This window comes from Erinaceus europaeus, chromosome 7 (assembly GCF_950295315.1).
Source record: "Erinaceus europaeus chromosome 7, mEriEur2.1, whole genome shotgun sequence".
NCBI classification, from domain to species: domain Eukaryota; kingdom Metazoa; phylum Chordata; class Mammalia; order Eulipotyphla; family Erinaceidae; genus Erinaceus; species Erinaceus europaeus.
In genome coordinates this window covers 72,402,991-72,424,126 of record NC_080168.1, presented here as the reverse complement: position 1 = coordinate 72,424,126, position 21,136 = coordinate 72,402,991, and the positions used below count along the sequence as shown (strand labels likewise).

The following is a 21,136-nucleotide window of genomic DNA, read 5'->3' as shown; positions in this document are numbered from 1 at the left end:
AGAACAGGTGCAAAGTCAAAATTATGTGCCCTGAAAACTGATTCTATTTGAAATTCATGAGAAGAAACAGATTTTTATGAAAATTATAGGTTTGGGGTGGAATGAATGATACAAATTAAGAAAACTCCTATTAAGCAATCTGCAGCTAAAACGAACAAGTGACAACCGAGGCAAAAGTAAGGCAGCAATAAGTAAAGGGGTGGGTGGGAGTGATGTGAGAGAGAGAGAGACAGAGAAAGGGGTCAAGAAAGAAGCAGAAAAGCACTCTCCACACCTAAGAATACATTCAGGTCTGACACCAAGGCAGAAAAGAGCTTCCATCACTGCTCCAATATCTACACAAACACTTCTGTTCTCTGGACGGTAAATGGTAAGCAAGGTACTGTGGGCATCAGAGTAAGAAACATGGATTTGCAGGTGCTTCCTCAGGTACCACCTCAGGTACCACCACATCAGAGAGCGGAAGCTTTGGATCTGAGTGTAGTCAAGGCTCCAAATCTAGTTACCCGTCCTGAACGCTCTGGACACCAGCACTGACCTCCATCTGCACAAAATGTGAGCTGCTTCTTTCTTTTTTTCCCAAAGTTGGACAGAGGAGAGGAAAGGAGACCACAGCACCAAAGTTTCCTTCCATGTGGTGGGGTCAAGCTCAAGCCTGGCTTGAGCACATGGTGAAGCAGTGCACTATCCAAGTGAGCTACTCCATTGGCCCACAATAAGCAATTCCTAATTGCCAAGCATTGTTACCATGCAGGAAAACGTTTAATACTCAAAAATGCCATTTAAGTCTAGTCTAGATAGGTTAAAAATTTGGAAGCAAAGAAGCCAGAGAAAGTAAGTGCTATGTGGCATCACTTACATGTAGAATCTTAGAAAATAAAAAATAAGTGGACCTCATAGAAATAGAGAGTGCTCACAAGTCAAATGGGACTGCCTGACTATAAAAAGGAGATGTTACAGTTACAGTCATTTTGTGAAAGGCAATCTATGGTTATGTACTGACAAATGTAAAGGTCAGGATAGGAACGTCCCACTCATAACCAACTCCCCAGTGCTTACCACAGTACCTAGTCAGAGTTCTCAGTACAATTAGCTGAATGAATACATAGAAACAACTAATACTTATTTTAAAACAACATAACATAACATAACAAAACATGGAAGTTAAGCAGCTGGGTGGGAAAGTGTCTCAGTACAGAGCACAGGACTTGGGTTCGTGGGGTCTCAATTTAATCTCTGGCACCACATACACCAGAGTAGTGCTCTCTTAGCTTCTCATTCTCTCTTTCATTAAACAAACAAATAAATAATGAAGGATAAAGATATCACTTCTTTATTTGATGATTTAATAAACAGAAAAGAGTGTGAATATTGGGTTGGTTTTTTTTCCCTAGTAAGTATATTTGTTTTGTTTTTGCCACTAGGGCTTGGTACCTGAGACTCCACCAATCCCACGGCCATTTTTTTTTTTTTAATTGCTCTGAGAGGGGGAGGGTAGGGAAAAAGAAAGCAGAGCACTGAATTTCCCTTCAATGTGGTAGGGGCCAGACTAGAACCTGGGTCACGCACATGGCAAAGCAGAACACTATCCCAGTGAAGCATTTCGCCAGCCCTTCTTTTTTTCTTTTTCTTTTTGACAGAGGATAGGAGTTTGGGGAGGGACATACTCTTACAGCCCTGTCCCACCACTCAGGAATCTCCCCCTTTGCAAGTGAGGACCTGGGACTTGAACCCTGGTCCTTCTCCATTGTGATGAGTGCACTCTACCAAAGGAGTCACCCCCCAGTCCTTATATGTGTGTTTTTACAGTATACAGTGACAAAGTACAAAGTTCGTTCTAAAATATCGCCTTTTTCTTGTTTCTGAATCTCCCAAGAGCAAGATTTATCTTGATATGCTGCTGTGTTTGTTTTGATATGACAAAGAGACCAGAGCCTCATGAATGCATGTGCTCTACCCATTGAGCTATCTCCTCAGTTTCCTATATCTCTTATTTAGTAAGAGGAAGCTTTAACTTCAATGAGGTTCAATATTCATTTTTCTACTTAGTTGCCTTTATGTCTTCTCTTAAGAATCTTTGAGTATGCATATGTCACGAATATATCCAACTACTTTATCCTCTACAAGGTCTCAAAGTTTTTGGGTTTTTTTTTTTAGGTAGAAGCATGTTAATTCTTTTCAACTACTATCTTCCCCTGGAACATGACTAAGTTTAATTTTCAAATGACTACAACCTATTTCACCTCTTTTTTGTTGATGTTTTCTATTTTGTAAAGCTGGGGCCTCACGCATGTGCTATTTCATCATCCCCAACCACATTTTCCATTCAGAGATAGAAAGTAAGACGGAGGTAAGGAGTGTGATCACAGGGGGCCAGGCGGTGGGTGGTGCACCTAGTTAAGTGCACACATTACAGTAGACAAGGACCCAGGGCTCAAGCCTCTGGTCCCCACCCGCAGGGGAAACCTTCATGAGTGGTGAAGCAGGGCTGCAGGTGTCTCTGTCTCTTTCCCTCTCTAGCTCCCCCTCCCTACTCAATTTCTGTCTCTAACTTAAAAAAAAAAATGTACCACACACCACAGCACTGACGTTTTCTCCACCCTCACTACATCCCCTCTCCATGGTGCTGGGACTCAAACCCAGGCCACATGTACTCAGTGAAGTGACTATCCCTCTCTACCCACCCACTCCCATTATTTTTTAGGTTTTAAAATTAGTATTAGGGCTCTAAAAGTTGTATAAATGAACAGAATTAGCAGTATTTGAGGAGCTGGAAGATAGCTCACTGGGTAGGGGATATGCCTTGGCTTTAATATAACCCAGATCTCAGCTCCAACAAACCTACAAATATCACCACAGCACTAGGGGAATCTCCAGTGCTACAGTGTGTCTCTCAATGCCTCTCCAAAGTAAAATGAAAACAGTAGCCTGAGGGGCTGGTGAAATAGCTCACCTGGATAGTGTGCTGTTGTGCTGTGTGCATGACCCAGGTTCAAGACTAAGATCCACCTAACTGTAGGGAGAAAGGGGAGGGCAGGGGAGGAGTGAGCGAGCCAAGTTATAGGGGCCAGAGTGGTGGCCCAGCAGTAGAAGGACTTGCATGTAGGAGGCCCTAGATTTGATCCCCAGCACTGCAAGTTAGAACAATAAAAACAGAAAAAGTAGAATCCCATGGATGGTGCATGGGATCTCTCTCTCTCTCTCTCCCTCTCTCATAATAAATAAACAAAACCAGACACAAAAGGTACTCATAATGCAGTGGGTTGAGCAGATTATTTGTTGAGTCAATAAATGAATAATAAACTGACTGTATCCAATTTTTCTTTAGCACATCAACAATGCAACGATACTTAGAAGGTATCATCCTAACTTATCTGAGTGTAATATGAGGAAATTGGCATACCTGTATTTCTCCACGTTCCTTTTTATCTGGAAAAGCTCTTGCAATTGCAGTATACTTTTCAAAAACTTTGCGTTCCTTTTGTAGCTTTCTCATTTCTTCCCTTTTAAACTCTTCTATTCGAGTCAACTCCTTTGCTTTCTGTTGTTCAAAGTCTGCAATTTCTTTCCTAAAATGACCAGATCATGTTATCCACTATGAGGACCATCTCAATTACTTTATAATAATTATAATAATAATTAGATGCATTATGTGGTACCAAAATGGAACACTGGTGATGGCCCGAGTATGAGGGTCTGCTATTATTAGTGAGTCCATCTTCAATTCACAAGACAAAAATATCTTTGAATGCAATAAAACATTCACCCAACAAGCATAACCCTGCCCATGAATCAAGTACTACCTCAGGCATTAGAGAAATCACAATAAGAAAAAAAAAAAAGCGTTCTTTCTCCCTTGAAGATTTTTACAGTATAATGTGAGAGACAGATAATAAATAAAATGCCTAAGTAAAATACATGGAAAGCTAAAAGTGTTAAGGAGACCAATAAGTCAAGAAATTAGAGTATGTCAGTACAGGGGACTAAAATTTTAGATATAGTCACACTGCAGAGATAATATATGAAGTAAAACCTGAAGTAAGAGAATAATCTCCAAGGAGCATGACACAGAGCAGGTCAGATTAAGCACGAAAAGTCTTGAGGTCAGAATATGCCTGCAGCTCTCACACAACAGCCTGGATGCCTGTGCGGCTATATGAGAAAGAGCAGCAGACAAAGCAGTAGGGCCCGGAAAGTTCATCCCACAGAGCACATACTTTAAAAATGAAAGGACCTAGGTTCAAGCCCTGGTGTTCACCAGCCGGGCTTCAAAAGTATTAAAGCAGGTCAGCAGGTGTCTCTCTGTCTCTTTCCCTCTCTACCTCCCCTTCCCCTCTCAATTTCTCTGTCTCTATCCAATAATCAATAAATAAAATATTGGGAAAACAAAGAAAAAAGAAGAAGCAGAAAAGAAGGGGAAAGAGAAGAAGAAAAATACAGAGATAGACTTCCAGAGGTGGCCATGGAGTAATAGCTGTTTCCTATCACTCTCCCCCAGCCCCCACTATCAAAAGCAATGAAAAATCACTTGAAAACTCTACAAAATACAAGCTGGATCTCTTCATAAACTCACTAGGGGGAGTCGGGCAGTAGCACAGTGGGTTAAGCACACGTGGCACAAAGTGCAAGGACCATAAGGATCCTGGTTCGAGCCTCGGGCGCCCCACCTACAAGGAAGTCGCTTCACAAGCGGTGAAGCAGGTCTGCAGGTGTCTTTCTCTTCCCCTCTCTGTCTTCCCCTCCTCTCTCCATCTCTCTCTGTCCTATCCAACAATGACATCAATAACAATAATAATAACTACAAAGATAAAAACAACAAGGGCAACAAAAGGGAATAAATATATATAAAAAGAAAAAAAGAAAGAAACTCACTAGACCACAGGTGAGTGCTGACAAGTATGGTTAGTGAATGGAAAAGGGGTGAGGGAGAGATTTTCAGGACTCAAGAAACCATAGTCAGTGATCTGGCTGGAGCCAGATTGAGAGTTACCCAACAGAGTACAAAGGGGTGGCAGGAAAGTAGATCTAGGAGCTTAACTTGTGAACTAAGGGACAACAGGATATTGAACTGCCCCACAAGGACCCATTAGTGGGGGGGAAAAAATCTGGCTGAAATTAAAGCACTCTGATCTGCTCAGGCTCCCACAGACAACTAGAAAAATAAATCCCATCCAACTTCTAGCTACATGGCAAGGGAGTAGCAGCTGAGGCACATCACTCCCAGACAGAGTTAAAACAACAACTGTTAAAAAAGAAAAAAAGGGGGTCGGGCAGTGGCACAGTCGGTTAAGTGCATGTGGCACAAAGCACAGGGAACGGCATAAGGATCCCGGTTCGAGCCCCCAGCTCCCCACCTGCAGGGGAGTCGCTTCACAGGCGGTGAAGCAGGTCTGCAGGTGCCTATCTTTCTCTCCCCTTCTCTGTCTTCCCCTCCTCTCTCCATTTCTCTCTGTCCTATCCAACAATGAACAACATCAACAATGGCAATAATAATAACCACAACGAGGCTACAACAACAAGGGCAACAAAAAGGGGGAAAAAATGGCCTCCAGAAGCGGTGGATTCATGGTGCAGGCACCGAGCCCAGCAATAACCCTGGAGGGGAAAAAAAAAGTACCTAAAAACTCAATAATTTACAACTGTACCTTCTTAAGTAAGAGAGAGAGAGAAAGAAAGGAAGGAAGGAAGGGAGGAAGGAAAGGAGAGAAAGAGAAAGAAAGAAAGAGAATGAGAAAGAGAGAGAGAGAGAAACAGAAACAGAAAGAAAGAAGAAAAAAAAACACCTCCCTTGGTCTGGGAGGTGGTGTAATGGATATAGCACTGAACTCTCAAGCATGAGGTCCTGAGTTCAATCCCTGGCAGCACATGTGCCAGAGTTATGTCTGGTTCTCTCTCTCTCCTCTTATCTTTCTCATTAATAATAAAATCTTTAAAAAAAAAAAAAAACCTCCCCTCCCCCACCAAGATACACAAACAAGGAAATCCAACACCTTAGCCACAGCATCTCCTGCTGGCACAACAGCAAAAGCTATGCTAAAAACAGAAACAAAGACACAGCAATGAAAAAAACTCCAAATGACCAGACACAAATCTGAAAAAATGGCAGAGATAGAGTTCAGAAAACTCATTATGAAATCAATTCAAGAAAGTAAACTTGACATACTGACACAAATTCAAGAACTAAGAGACCATTTCACCAAAGAATTACAAAATATGTGAAAAAAGCTTTAAACAGAGCTGCAGAGCACAACGACACCTTAAATGCAGTTCAGGCTGAAGTGAGAGGCCGAAGAAGTAGAGTAAATCAGGTGAAGGAGAGAATATGAAAACCAGAAGATACAACCACCACATCTGTTTAATTTAAAGCTGTTGCAGAGCTTTAGGAAAAATGAAGCACTTCTCTGTGACACAGCATACTCCATCAGAAAGATGAACATCAAAGTTATTAGGATCCCTGAGGGAGAGAGGGGAAGAGAATATATTCAAATAAATTTTAGCAGCAATTTTCAGAAGCCAAAAGCAACCTTAAATTCCTCAATCCAAAACAACACACACCAAAACACATCATAGTAAAACTATCCAAAACCAAAGACAAGGCTGCTAGGGAAATGAAGAAACTCACATACAGAGACAGAACCATCAAACTTTCATCAGATTTCTCATCACAAACCCTAGAGACAAGGAGGGAGTGGAATGGCATATCCAGAGTACTAACGGATAACAATTGACAGCCACACATAACTGCATACTGCTAAATCATCTTTCAAGTATGAGGAAGAAATGAAGAAATTTTTCAGATATTCAGAAACTGAAGGAATCTGCCACTATCCTGTCTTGCAAGAATTACTGAGAGGAGTCCTACATGAAAAGAAAAAGCAATGGAATTTCAACTTTTAATGAGATGATCAGTATTAGAATAGAACCAGGAAAACACCAACAGGGAAAAACAGATACAGGAAAGAGGAGAGAAAAATAGAGACAATAAAATGTTGGTAAAACAAAAAAAGATTGCTGTAGATATGTAAGTCAGACACAATACTCATGATAGCCACAAAAACAAAATATAGCACAAAGAAAAATGGGAAATATATATATATAAATATAAATATAAATATATATATATAGTGGTCAAGACCATTATAGAAAGACTTCACCGTTTTCAGCCAATCTTGGATGGACCTTGAAAAAATCATGTTGAGTGAAATAAGTCAGAAACAGAAGGATGAATATGGGATGATCTCACTCTCAGGCTGAAGTTTAAAAACAAGATTAGAAAAGAAAACACAATTAGAACCTGAACTGGAGTTGGCATATTGCACCAAAGTAAAAGACTCTGGGGTGGGTGAGTGGCTGGGGAGAATACAGGTCCATGAAAGATGATGAATGACATAGTGGGGGGTTGTATTGTTAAATGGGAATCTGGGGAATGTTATGCATGTACAAACTATTGTATTTACTGTTGAATGTAAAGCATTAATTCCCCAGGAAAGAAATTAAAAAAAAAAAAAGCCTAGGCTAGGGAGAACAGAAAAAAAAATAATAATAAAAAAAATTTAAAAATAAAAAAAAATAAAGCAAATGCAAATATGGTAAAAAAAAAAAAAAAAAAAGACATCCACATAAAGTAACAAACAGAAACAAAGGGGAAAAGAGTCAACAACATAAAACAATTCCAAAACAGAAGTCAGTATGGCCATAAGTAAACCATATTTATCAGTAATCATCCTAAATGTGAATGGATTAAATTCAATAATTGTAAGAATCAGAGTGACTGAATAGACTAAAAAGCAAGACCTATCTATTCTATGTCTCCAGAAAACACACATCCAGAAGAGACAAACAGAAGCTCTGGGTGTCAGGCCAGAACAAGGTATTCCAAGCCAATAATGCAAACAAAAAGGCAGTAACAGCTATTCTACTTGGATAAAATAGACTTTCAAAGAGGAAATAATATCAATTCTCCTCAAATTCTTCCAGAAAATTGAAGAGGGGCAAGCACACCCAGACACATTCTATGAAGGGAACATCACTTTGTCCCCCCCAAAGCAAGAAAGGATTCTACTAGAAAAGTATAGACCTATATCCCTGATAAACACTGATACAAAGATCCTGAGCAAGATGTTGGCAAACCTAATCCAACAACAAGAAAATATTATATGAAGAAAATAATTCACCAAGACCAAGTAGGATTCATCCCTGGGAAACAAGGATGGTTCAGCATTCGCAAGTCAATCAATGTAATTCATCCTATCAACAAAAAGGAAAGATAAGAATCCTGCTGTCATATCAACTAATGTTGAAAATGCATCTGACAAGATCTAACACTCATTTATAATAAAGACCCTACAGAGGGGGCCAGGCAGTGGCACGCCTGGTTAAGTGCACAAAGTACTAAGCACTAGGACCCACACTAGGATCCAGGTCAGAGCCCCAGGTTCCCCAGTTGCAGCGAGGACATTTCACAAATGCCCTAGCAGGTCTGCTGTTACCTATCTTTTTTTTTTTTTGCCTCCAGGGTTATTGCTGGGGCTCAGTGCCTGCACTATGAATCCACTGCTCCTGGAGGCCATTTTTTTCCCTTTTGTTGCCCTTGTTGTTGTTAATATTATTGTTGTCATTGTTGTTAGATAGGACAGAGAGAAGTTGAGAGAAGAGAGAAAGATAAGAGAGGGGGAGAGAAAGACAGACACCTGCAGACCTGCTTCACTGCCTGTGAAGCGACTACCCTGCAGGTGGGGAGCGGGGGCTCAAACCGGGATCCTTATGCCGGTCCTTGCACTTTGCGCCATGTGTGCTTAACCCACTGTGCTACCACCCGGTCCCCTGTTATCTATCTTTCTATCCCGTCTTTTATTTCCACTAAGATTCAACATAGTTCTCAAGGGCCTCACCACTGCAATCAGACAAGAAAGAGATATCAAAGGTATACAGATTGAAAAGGAAGAAATCAAACATTCCACTATTTGCTAATGAGATGATAATATTCCTAGAGAACCCCAAAGACTCCACCAAAAAAACTATTGGAAATAATTAATAAATTCAGTAAAGTAGCTGATACAAAATCAATACATGTAAATCTGTGGCATTTTTCTACGCAAACAAGGAGTCTGAAGAAAGGAAAATTAAAGACTCAATCCCATTTACAATTGAACCCAAAAAGATAAAAAATACCTTGGGTAATCTCACAGAGGAGGTGAAGGACATTTACAATGAAAACTATAGGACATTATTAAAGAAATAGAGGGGGTTGGGCGGTAATACAGCAGGTTAAGCGCACATGGCACAGAGCGCAAGGATTGGCTTAAGGATTCCGGTTCGAGCCCCGGCTCCCCACCTGCAGAAGGGTCGCCTCACAAGCAGTGAAGCAGGTCTGCAGGTGTCTATCTTTCTCTCCCCCTCTCTGTCTTCCCCTCCTCTCTTGATTTCTCTCTGTCCTATCCAACAATGACAGCAATGACAATAATAACAAAAATGATAAACAACAAAGGCAACAAAAGGGGGAAAAATAGCCTCCAGGAGCAGTGGTTTCATAGTGCAGGGACCAAGTCCCAGCAATAATCCTGGAGGCAAAAAAAAAAAAGAAAAGAAAAGAAAAAAGAAAATAGAGAAGGACACACAGAAGTAGAAGAATATTTCTTAATCCTGAGTTGGAAGATAACCATTATTAAAATGGCCATTCTACCAAAAGAAATCTATAATTTCAATGCAATCCTTATCAAGACTCCAGTGGCATTTTTCAAGCAAACTGAACAACTTGTCCAAAAACGTGTGTAGAACCACACACACACACACACACAAAAAAAAAAAAAAAAAAAAAAAAAATTGCCAAAGCATTTCTGAGAAAAAAAGGAAAAATACGGAGGTAGCACATTTCCCAACTTTCCATTTACACTACAAAGCAGTAATAAAGTACTGTGGTTGCTGGAATAAAAATGGACACTTGGATCAATGGAGCAGAATCAAAAGTCCAGAAATGACCCCACACTTATATAGCCACCTAAGATAAGACAAAGGGGCTGAAGCCATTCAATAGAGTAAAGAGGTTGGTGGGGGTAGATAGCTTAATGGTTATGCAAAGATCTCATGCTGGAGGCTCCAAAATTCCAGGTTCAATCCCCCACACCAGTGCTGATCAGTGCTCTGGTAAAAAATAAAAAAATAAAATAAATTCAATAGGGTAAAGAATGTCTTTTAAAAAAAAAAACAAAAAAAAAACTGGTGCTGGGAAAATTAGACAGTCACATGCAGAAAAGTGAAACTAGACCACTACCTAACACCATACACCAAAGTCAAATCAAAATGGATCAAAGCTGGGTCAGGAAGTAGCACAGTGGGTTAATTGCATATGACACAAAGCACAAGGATCCTGGTTCCATCTCCCAGCTCCCCACCCGCAGAAGGGTTGCTTCACAAACAGTGAAGCAGGTCTGCAGGTGTCTATCTTTCTCTCCCCCGTCTTCCCCTCCTCTCTCCATTTCTCTCTGTCCTACCCAACAACAACAGCAGCAATGGCAACAATAACAGTAACAACAAGGGCAACAAAATGGGGGAAATGGCCTCCAGGAACAGTGTATTCAGTCAGGCACAGAGCCCTAGCAATAACCCTGGAGGCAAAAAAAGAAAGGATCAAAGACCTGGATATTAGATCAGAAACTCTAAAGTTTATAGAAAAAATGAAACTTTGCTGGACCTTCACATCAAAGATGTATTTGGAGACTCAACCCCCTGAGTATAGGAAATGTAAAAGAGTAAATAAATGGGATTACAAGCAACTAAAAATTTCTACACATTGAAAGCAAACTACACAAGGATAACCAGGCAACCCAGGAAATAGGAGAAGATAACTTGCACATCATACATCCAACAAGTGACTGATACCAAACATCTGTACAGAACTGGTACACAGCTCCAAAAGAAACAAAAATAACCCAATAAAAGTGGGCCAAAGAATTATTAATCACAAAATAAATATTTTTTTAAAAAAACCACACACACAGGAAGGGTAAAATCAGTAGAGGGTAGCCTAAGACAGGGACACCTAGTGTGTATGCTGGAGATCATTCAATCTGGCCTTGCCAAAGTGGCCAGAGCTTTTTTATAGCACCCAGTGCTAATTTAAAAGTCAGTAATTTTATATCGTATCTACCTGGATATATGGCAAAAACCCACATCTGCCTGACCCTCTGGGAGCAGGCCTGCCAACTGTGGAGGCCACTGCAGAGAGCCTGTGGTCCAGTTGCAGCCCCATAAGCTGCTATCCTGGAGGCAGACCTATCACAAGGGTGGGGCAAGAGGAGGTTACCGCCCACCAAACCCAATCACAAAGACAAAAGCTGTCTGCTCCTTCAGAGGCGCAGATGTTAACACAGGTTACAGATTACAAAGAAGCAAGCAGATATGACACCAAAATATACAAACAAAACTCCAGTAACCAGGGTTCAGGCTGAGGCTCACCCAGGAGAATGGACACATTACTATGCATGAGGTTCAAGGCCCTGCTCCCAAGCTGAGGGTGAGAGGCTTCATGAGTGGTGGAGCAGTGCTGCAGGTGTTTCTCTCTGCCCCCCTCACTCACCAGAACAGTGAAGACATGTAACAACCAATCCCAGAGAAATGGAAATCTATGAACTGCCTGAAAAAAACCCTCAAATAATTTCTAAGGAAATTCAGCTAGCTACCACAGAAAACAAGCAAACAACAAAATCATGAAAAAGTACATAAAACAAAAACCAAGAGGTTCAACAACAGAAATCATTAAAAAGAACCACACATAAGCCAGGAGATAGCTCACCAGTAGAGTGCACACTAGGTCCTAGGCTAGAGCCCTGATATCAGATGGGTATACCACAGACAGCTCTGGGGAGTCCCACAAGGGGTAGAATTCATTCTCATTCTCTCTCCCTCTCCCCCGTCCCGTACTCCTCCCCCTCTCCTTCCCTATGTCCCTCTGAAATAACCTAAAACATCAACAGAGTGGAATGGCAGGTACACAAGGCTCCAGTAACAGGAAGGAAGGAAGGAAGGAAGGAAGGAAGGAAGGAAGGAAGGAAGGAAGGAAGGAAGGAAGGAAGGGAAAAAGAAAGGAAGGAAGGAAGGAAGGAGAAAGGAAGACTAAAAAGAGCTAAACAAATTCTGTAGCTGAAGAAGACAATGAATAAAGTGAGAAAGAGGACAGTTTCAATGGCAGACTTAATCAAACAGAAGAAAAGACTGAACACTAAGGGATCTGATATTACCTGTGTGTGTGTGTGGGGGGGGGTAGAGGTTAAAAAAAAGTCTATAGGGTACATATGGACATAATGGGGGAAGCAAGAGCCAAGAATGCCAAGGACAGCATTCTTAGAGTTAGGAGAGAAAGCAGGGCCTTGCAGATGCCTGGACCCCAGAAGTCTAGCCCCCAAAACATAGTAACATGAATCCCTGGCTGCTTTAAGCCAGTTTGTGTGTGCTTGGTTATAGTTCTAGAGAATCAACTGAGCAAAGCTGCACTTAAATTCATAGCTCCAAACAGCTTTTCAATTTTCTTTTTATGATCTCATTACTAAGATAATCCCTTTTAAAACCTAAAACCTTCACCACAAAGGTGGGTCATTCAAAAAATTTTTTGCTTTGCTTTTTCAAACTTATCATTATTTTTATAGATAAGAGAATTAAAGAGACCACCAAAGATTCCTCCAATGAGGCTGGGAGGTGGGGCCAGACTTGAACCTGGATGATGCACATGACAAAGCAACACACTGAGTGAGCTATTGAAAATTCTTATATGGGGGGCCAGGCATCGGTGCACCTGATTGAATCCACATCCTTACCGTGTGCAAGGACCTGGGTTCAAGCCTCACTCCCCACCTACAGGAGGCAAGCTTCATAAGCGGTGATGGTCTGCAGATGTCCCCACCCCCTGCAGGTGGGGAGCTGGAGGCCCAAACTGGGATCCTTGCACTTCATACTACACGTGCTTAACCCGGTGCACTACTCTAGAGCTCATCTCATAACGATTAACTGAATGTTCCCCTACAAACTTACCTGAGTTTTTCCATACAGTTTTCTTGTTCAGTGCGAAGTTTAGCTAAAGCTGTGTTTTCAAATTTAAATTTTTCTATTTCTGTCTCCAATTCAATAACTTTCTCTCTCAAAACTTGAGATCGAGCACTGTCACCTATAAAATAGAACCAAAAACTGAACTTCAAAAAAGCCCTTCAGGATATATGCACCTTAATGTTCTTTATTTATTTATTTTAAAAAGGAGGCATTAACAAAACCGTAGGATAGGAGAGGTACAACTCCACACAATTCAATCCACCTGATCTCTGTATCCCATCCCCTCCCCTGATAGCTTTCCCATTCTCTAGCCCTCTGGGAGTATGGACCCAAGGTCACTGTGGGTTGCAGAAGGTGGAAGGTCTGATTTCTGTAATTGCTTCCTCACTAAACATGGGCGTTGACTGGTTAATCCATACTCCCAGCCTGCTTCTCTCTTTCCCTAGTAGGATGGGGCTCCGGGGGAAGCGGAGCTCCAGGACACATTGGTGGGGTCGTCTGTCCAGGGAAGTCTGGTCGGCATCATGAGGGCATCTGGAACCTGGTGGCTGAAAAGAGAGTTAACATACAAAGCCAAACAAATTGTTGAACCATTATTTTTCCTGAAGGACCTGAAGGCTGGAATAGTGCAGATGAAGTGTTGGGGGGGTACTCGCTGCAGACTATTGTGTACTTCCGCTTTCAGGTATATATTTTGCCCTAGTTTATAGATACGTGTGAACATATGCTCTATCTCAGGGACCTGGTCTATATCTAGGTTTTGGGACTTTGTTAGGAAGTCCCCTTATGTTTTTAGCTGCAATATTCACAATAGCCAAGGGATGGGGAGTCAGGCAGTAGCTCAGCAGGTAAAGCGCAAGGGCTGGTGTAAAGATCCCAGTTCGAGACCCCACTCCCCACCTGCAGGGGAGTCACTTCACAAGCGGTGAAGCAGGTCTGCAGGTGTCTATCTCTCCCCGTCTTCCCTTCCTCTCTCCATTTCTCTCTGTCCTATCCAACAATGACATCAACAACAACAATAGTAAATACAACAATAAAACAAGGTCAACAAAAAGGAAATAAATATAAAAAAAAAACAGCCAAGGGATGGAAACAACCTCAATGCCCAGTGGAATGGTATTCTGCAATTAAAAAGATATTGTATCTTTTGGAACAAAAAGGATGGGCCTAGAGGTGATTATGCTAAGTAAGGACATAAAATACAACTACTGGATGGCTTTGTTTATATGTAATGTATACATAACTGAAACGCATGAACAGAGGAAGGAGAGAAGAGAAAAAAGAAGATGAATAAAACAGCAGCTGCCGCCAAACTGTTTCTAAAACTTTGACATCTATGGTGGTTATGGGGGTGGGGATGTAGAAAGTTGGTGGTGGGTGTGGTGTGGAAGTACACTCTGTAGACTCATAATCTTATAAACCATTATTAAATCACTAAAAGGAAAAAAAAATGTTTAACCCTTCACAGTTTCAAATATGATGCTAACTACTGGATTGCTGGAACAGTCATGGCATGCTCTATTTTTCTATGCAAAAACTGTCATGACTTTTCTGACAACTCATATTAACACTAAGAACCAAGAATTGTGTGCTGTTAAAATGCATTTTATTTTTTTATTTTTGTCTTTTTATTTAATTTTTTAACTTTAGTATATTCATTTTAATGATGTTAATTCTTCCAACCCATGAACATGGAATCTTTCCACTTCTTTTGTGTCTTTTTCAATTTCCCTGAGGAATGACTCATAATTTTCAGTATACAAGTCTTTCACTTCTTTGGTTAGGTTTATTCCTAGATATTTTATTATTTTTGTTGCTATAGTAAAGGAATTGATTTCTAGATTTCAACTTCTTAGTGTTTGCATAGAGGAATGCCACTGACTTTTGAACATTAATTTTGTAGCCTGACACCTTACTGTATTGCCTGATGGTTTCAAAAAGCTTCTTGTTGGATTCCTTAGGTTTTTCTATGTATACTATCATGTAATCTGCAAATAGGAAGAGTTTGATTTCTTCTCTTCCAATCTGTATGCCTTTAATTCCTTGCTCTTGCCTGATTGCTATAGAAAGAATTTGCAACACTATGTTGAATAATAATGGTGATAGTGGGCAGCCATGTCTAGTACCTGATCTGAGGGGAAATGCTTCCAGTTTTTCACCATTGAGTATGATGTTGGCTGTAGGTTTGCTATATGTAGACTCCACTATCTTCAGGAATTTTCCATCTATTCCCATTTTTTGTAGTGTTTTGATCATAAAGTGATGTAGTATTTTAAAAAAATATTTATTTATTCCCTTTTGTTGCCCTTTTTGTTTTATTGTAGTTATTATTGTTGTTGTTGTTGATGTCGTTGTTGGTGGATAGGACAGAGAGAAATGGAGAAAGGAGGGGAAGATGGGGGAGAGAAAGACAGACACCTACAGACCTACTTCACTGCCTGTGAAGCAACTCACCTACAGGTGGGAAGCTGGGGGCTTGAACTGGGAACCTTACGCCAGTCCTTGTGCTTTGCACCACTTGTGCTTAACCTGCTGTGCTATCGACCAACTCCAGTGATGTTGTATTCCTCTGTAGATGACTCTCTGTTTTTCTCTTGCAGCCTTCATGATCCTTTCTTTATCCTTATCCCTTTCCATTCTAAATAGGATGTGTCTTGGTGTCTTTAAGACTGGGTTAATTCTGTTTGGGACCTTCTGGGCTTCTTGAACCTTTATGTCTTTGATGTCTACATTAGAGAAGTTCTCGGCTATTATATCCTAAAGAATGCTTTCCCTTTCTTCCTCTAGTAAGCCAATAATGCGTATATTATTTCTTTTTAAGTCATCCCATTGGTCTCTGTTGTGGTTTTCAGTATCTCTTAATCTCGAGATTTCATACTTCTTTTTTAGTTGTCTCTAATGTGTCCTCAATCTTGCTAATTCTGTCTTGAGCCTCATTTTATCTATTCTCTCTCCTCTACTATTTTCTGGAGTTCATCTATTTTGTTGCCCTGTTCTGATACTGTTTTAGCTTGTTCAGCTAGTTCTGTTCTTAGCTCAGCTATTTCAGCTTTCAGCTCTCTAATAAGCTTGAGATAATTAGTGTTCTCTTCCAAGGTCTCATTGGTTGTTTCTGCATTTCTGATGACAATTTTTTCAAACTCTTTACTCACCTGTGATTATTTCCTTAACTAGTGTTTGGATATTGTCCTCATTATTTTGTGCTTCAACTTTTCGGGGGGTTTTATCTGGACTCTTGTCCTGGTTCACTTCTCCAATATTTCTTCTTGTTGGTTTAACCATTCTATGTAGTATGTTATGAGGTCCCTCTCTCATTACCTTTCAAATTACTGATCACACTTGCCTGGATTGATTTGTGTCTAAGTAAGGTAATTAAAGGGTTGGCAGTTGTTTCAATATTACTTTAATCCGAGTTGGAGTTCAGTGGTTTAAAAGCCTCTTTTGTTCTTTTTCTTCCCTGTAGGCTATGGGAGCCTGAGGGCTTTTAAACTATAAGTAGGCTTCTTAGCTTAATCCCTTACTCTTGACCAAGAGATAAAGCAGGGTGGGGGAGAGATAGCAAAGTGGTTATGCAAAGAGACTCTCATATACCCATTGCTAGGGCACAGAGGTATAGATCTTCTCCTGAGTTTCCTGGTTAGTTCTCTTTCCCCTGGTGTCAGCACAGGGCCTCCCCACCACTGCTCCAGATTCTGAGGGCAGTAGCAATGGAGACTCAACAGTTGCATTTAGTGAGTCTTAGGGGAGTCCTCTTCTTCCTTCAGTCATCTTTTTGTGGGTGAAACAGACTGGAGGTGGTGTCTCAGCTGATAAACTGCCGGACTGTTACCAGCCACTTAATCTCTCTCTAGGCTCCTCTCTGTCCACAAGCTACACGTGTTTGCACTCATGGGTGATTTGGTAGGTTCCTGAAGTCGTTCTAGTCCTGTCTTGTTGTGGTCCCAGATTGTCTCCTTTGATATTCCTAGTTGACTCAGGAGAGGAGAGAAACACAGCTGCTGCTGCTCCGTAGCCCCGCCTCCGGAAGTCTCAAAATGCATTTTAAATAAATAAATAAATAAATAGTACTGGAAGGCTCAGCAGATAGTTCACTGTGGGAAGATCATATGCCTGGCTGTGTAGAAAGCCCTGGGTTCAAGTTCCAGCACCACAGGAACTTGGAAGGTAACATGGATGGCACTAGAGAGCTCATGAATGATGGAGCAGTGCAATAGAGCCTCTCTTCTCTGTTTCTCTCTTTTTCTAATTAAAAGATGAAAAATTAGGGGCTTGGGGGGCTGGGCAGTGGTGCATCTGATAGAGTGAAAATGTCACACTTCAAAAGGACCCAGCTTCAAACCCCCAGTCCCTACCTGTAGAAGGGAAACTTCACAAGCGGTGAAGTAGTATGACAGGCATCTTTCTTTTTTTTATTAAAAAAATTTTTGAATTTACAGAGATAGCCAGAAATCGAGAGGAAAAGAGGGAGAGGGAGAGAGACACCTACTTCACCACTCACAAAGCTTTCTCCCTGCAGGTGAGAACCAGGGGCTAGAACCCAGGTCCTTGCACATTGTAACATGTGTGCTAAACCAGGTATGCCACCACCTGGCCCTGCAGGCATCCATGTCTCTTTCCCTCTCCTTTTTTTTTGCCTCCAAGGTTATTGCTGGGGCTCAGTGCCTGCACCATGAATCCACTGCTCCTATAATCTATTTTTTTCCCTTTGTTGCCCTTGTCTTTTTTTTTTATCATTGTTATGCTTATTATTATTATTGATGTCCTTGTTGGATAGGACAGAGAGAAATGGAGAGAGGAGCTTGGAATGTTCTTACTCATGACCACAGAATGTGAGCTCAGATCTATAGGGATGCAGAGGTCACATAGACTCCTAAGCTGAATATGGGCCCCAGATCACATCAAATCGATGGGGTTTACAGTCAACAATATTTATACCCCTCTCCCATATTAGGGAGCTACTCTCTTCCCTAATCCAGCTTTCTGGTCCTTTTTCCAGACATGACATCATCTTCCCAGACAATAACTTGGATCCACCTGCATATCAGATTTCAGGCTCAGGGGAAAAAAAAAAAAACATTAGTATAGCCACAGGCCCTTTGGAATATAACTAAAATATGCTTACTAGCTATCTACAAAATGGAGGACCCCCAACTCTTCATCTGCACTATTCTAGCCTTTAGGTCCATGATTGATCAACAATTTGTTTGGCTTTGTATGTTAACTCTTTCAGCCACCAGGTTCCAGATGCTAGCATGATGCTGACCAGACTTCCTTGGACAGACAACCCCACCAATGTGTCCTGGAGCTCCTAGAGCCCTTTCCCACTAAGGAAAGAGAGAGAGAGACAGGCTGGGAGTATGGAATGACCTGTTAATGCCCATGTTCAGCAGGGAAGCAATTACAGAAGCCAGACCTTTCACCTTCTGCATCCCATAATGACTTTGGGTCCATACTCCCAGAGCGATAAAGAATAGGAAAGCTAACAGGGGAGGGAATGGGATATGGAGTTCTAGTGGTAGGAATTGTATGGAGTTGTACACTTCTTATCCTATGGTTTAGTCAACGTGTCCTTTTTATAAATAAAAAAAATGTTTAAATAAATAAATGATAAAAAAAAATCAAAACAAACAAAAGAAATGGAGAGAGGATGGGGAAGACAAAAAAGGGGAGAAAAAGACACCTGCAGACCTGCTTCACCACTTGTAAAATGAACTCGACCCTTCAGGTGGGGAGCTGTGGGCTCAAACTGGCATTCTTAGTAGGTCCTTACTTTGTGCCACATGCGGTTAACCCACTGTGCTACCACCTGACCCCCTCCCTCTCCTTTTCTATCTCCCCCTTCCCTTTCCATGTCTTTGTCTCTATCCAAAATAAAGTTAAAAATTAAATAATAATAATAATAATAATAATGAAAAAGTTGAGCTGGAAATGCCTCTCAGTCCTAATATCATGCACGTGTATGGTCCTACCTACATTTCCCCAGTGAACATATTACACATACACATTAGAAATAATCCTTCACGTAACAAAAACAAAGCAATGAAATAAAGCAGAAATTGTTCCTCTGCCCAACACTTCACAATAATAATACATTTTTCCACTTCCATCATTTGTGCAAAGGACAAAAGGTTTATTTAGAAAAATTGAAGATATGAAAACGGAAACCATTCTGCGTCAGGGATGCTTTCTAAATCCCCACTACTCACTAACAGTGGAATACTGCTACAGCTGACTCTCCTTTTCTCCTTTTTTCCTTTCTCTCTCCCTCTCCCTCTCTTTCTGTGTATGTCAGAAAAATTAAAGGGGGGCCAGGTGGTGGCACACCTAGTTAAGGCCACACATTACAGTGCACAAGGGCCCAGATTCAAGCCCCTAGTTCCCACCAGCAGGAGGAGAGTCATGAGTGGTGAAGGCGGGCTGCAGGTGTCTGTCTCTCTCCCTCTCTATCTCCCCCCCTTTCGATTTCTCTCTGTATCTATCCAATAATAAATAAATAATAATAATAAAAAGAAAAGAAAAAAACAGTTGGAGACGAGGATGGAGATCTTATGACCAGAATTCATGCCTTTCTGGTTTTTCTCCCCCAGAAGAAGCTGAGTGGTATATTCAAGAGGGGTGAATTGGGTCTTCCTAAGGAACTTAATTCAGTAGTTAGTTATATTTATAGTCAAGTATGACTTTTTTTTTTTTGTCTCCAGGGTCATTGCTGGGGCTCAGTGCCTGTGCTATGAATCAGCTGCTCCTGGAGGCCACTTTTCCCATTTTTGTTGCCCTTTTGTTGTTACTGCTATTATTATTGTTGAACAGGACAGAGAGGAGGGGAAGACAGAGAGGGGTAGAGAAAGATAGACAGACCTGCTTCACTGCTTGTAAAGAGACCCCCCCTGTAGGTGGGAAGCCAAGGGCTCAAACCAGGATCTTTGAGCAGGTCCTTGAGCTTCACTCCATGTGTGCTTAACCTGCTGCATTACCACCCAGCCCCTGTATGACTTTTTTTTTTAATTTAATGAATATATTTCTGTTCATTAATTGCAAAGCAAAAATATTTTACACTGTAGGTAAATATCACAAAAGAAATTGGTTATACTTCTATACCTACAAAAAGGGTAAAAATAGCAGTATATAGATATATACTATACAGTTTTTCTACTTGACAAAGTGAAGAGAGTACTGAGGTCCTAGTATATGTGTGGAAAAAGACCTAAGGGGGTCAGGTGGTAGCACACCTAGTTAAGCTCACACGTAACAGTGCACAAGGACCCAGGTTCAAGCCCCTGATCCCCACCAATGACTCTTAATACCTAAGGAATATGGCAAGCTTTTTTATTACTATTATTTTTTTATGATCGAGAGGTCAAAACAACATTCAGTTTTGGCATTTGCAGTGCTGGGAGCCTTATGCATGCAATTCCTATGCTCTTCTGATTTTCTGGCAAGAGAAAAACTTGAATGAAAAAATCGAAACGTGTAATTTATTTAAATCTTGTTAAGACTACTGTTACATTATTTTCATGCACACATGAAATCAAATTTCATGAGGTGTATGGACATTTATCTTGGGGAGATGTGGCACTGTGTTCTATGTAACAGTCTTAAAGGTCTAATAAAAATTTCCCCAGGGGCGGGGGAGATAGCATAAGGGCTATGCAAAGACTTTCATGCCTGAGGCTCCAAAGCCCCAGGTTCAATCCTCCATACCACCATAAACCAGAGCTAAGCAGTGCTCTGGTGTTTCTCTGTCTCTCTCTGCATCTCTCACAAAAATAAAATATATATTTTTTTAATTTCCCCAATAAAAAATTTTGTTTTTCAACAATTCATCTACTTTTTTGTACTGAGTTACTAGGTAGCTTAGAACTTTAAGCTTCCTAGTCATATTTCCAACTCTGACACCATGTCCCTAGACAGTATCTTTAGTCCATCTGCATATTAGCTGTCAGGCACAGGCAAAAATTATAAAAGTTATGAGTCCTTTGGAATATACCTAAAACAGACTTTTTCCAAAAGAGACCCCAAATCTCATGTGCTCTATTCTTACCTTTAGGTTCCTGATTACTTAACAATTTGTTCTACTTTCTATCTTAATGCTTTTCAGCCA

At 40.9% G+C, this 21,136-nt stretch overlaps 1 protein-coding gene across 3 annotated transcripts in view; it reads right to left on the bottom strand.

The window, feature by feature from the left end:
• CENPJ (centromere protein J) overlaps window positions 1–21,136 on the bottom strand; it is a 56,293-nt gene that overhangs the window by 13,164 nt on the left and 21,993 nt on the right. For all 3 annotated transcript variants that reach the window (XM_060194743.1, XM_060194742.1, XM_060194744.1), the window contains 2 exons: window positions 13,024–13,156; window positions 3,404–3,569 (listed from right to left, as the gene is read on the bottom strand). In XM_060194743.1, the coding sequence (XP_060050726.1) occupies window positions 3,404–3,569; window positions 13,024–13,156 (299 nt within the window). The remainder of the gene's footprint in view (window positions 1–3,403; window positions 3,570–13,023; window positions 13,157–21,136) is intronic.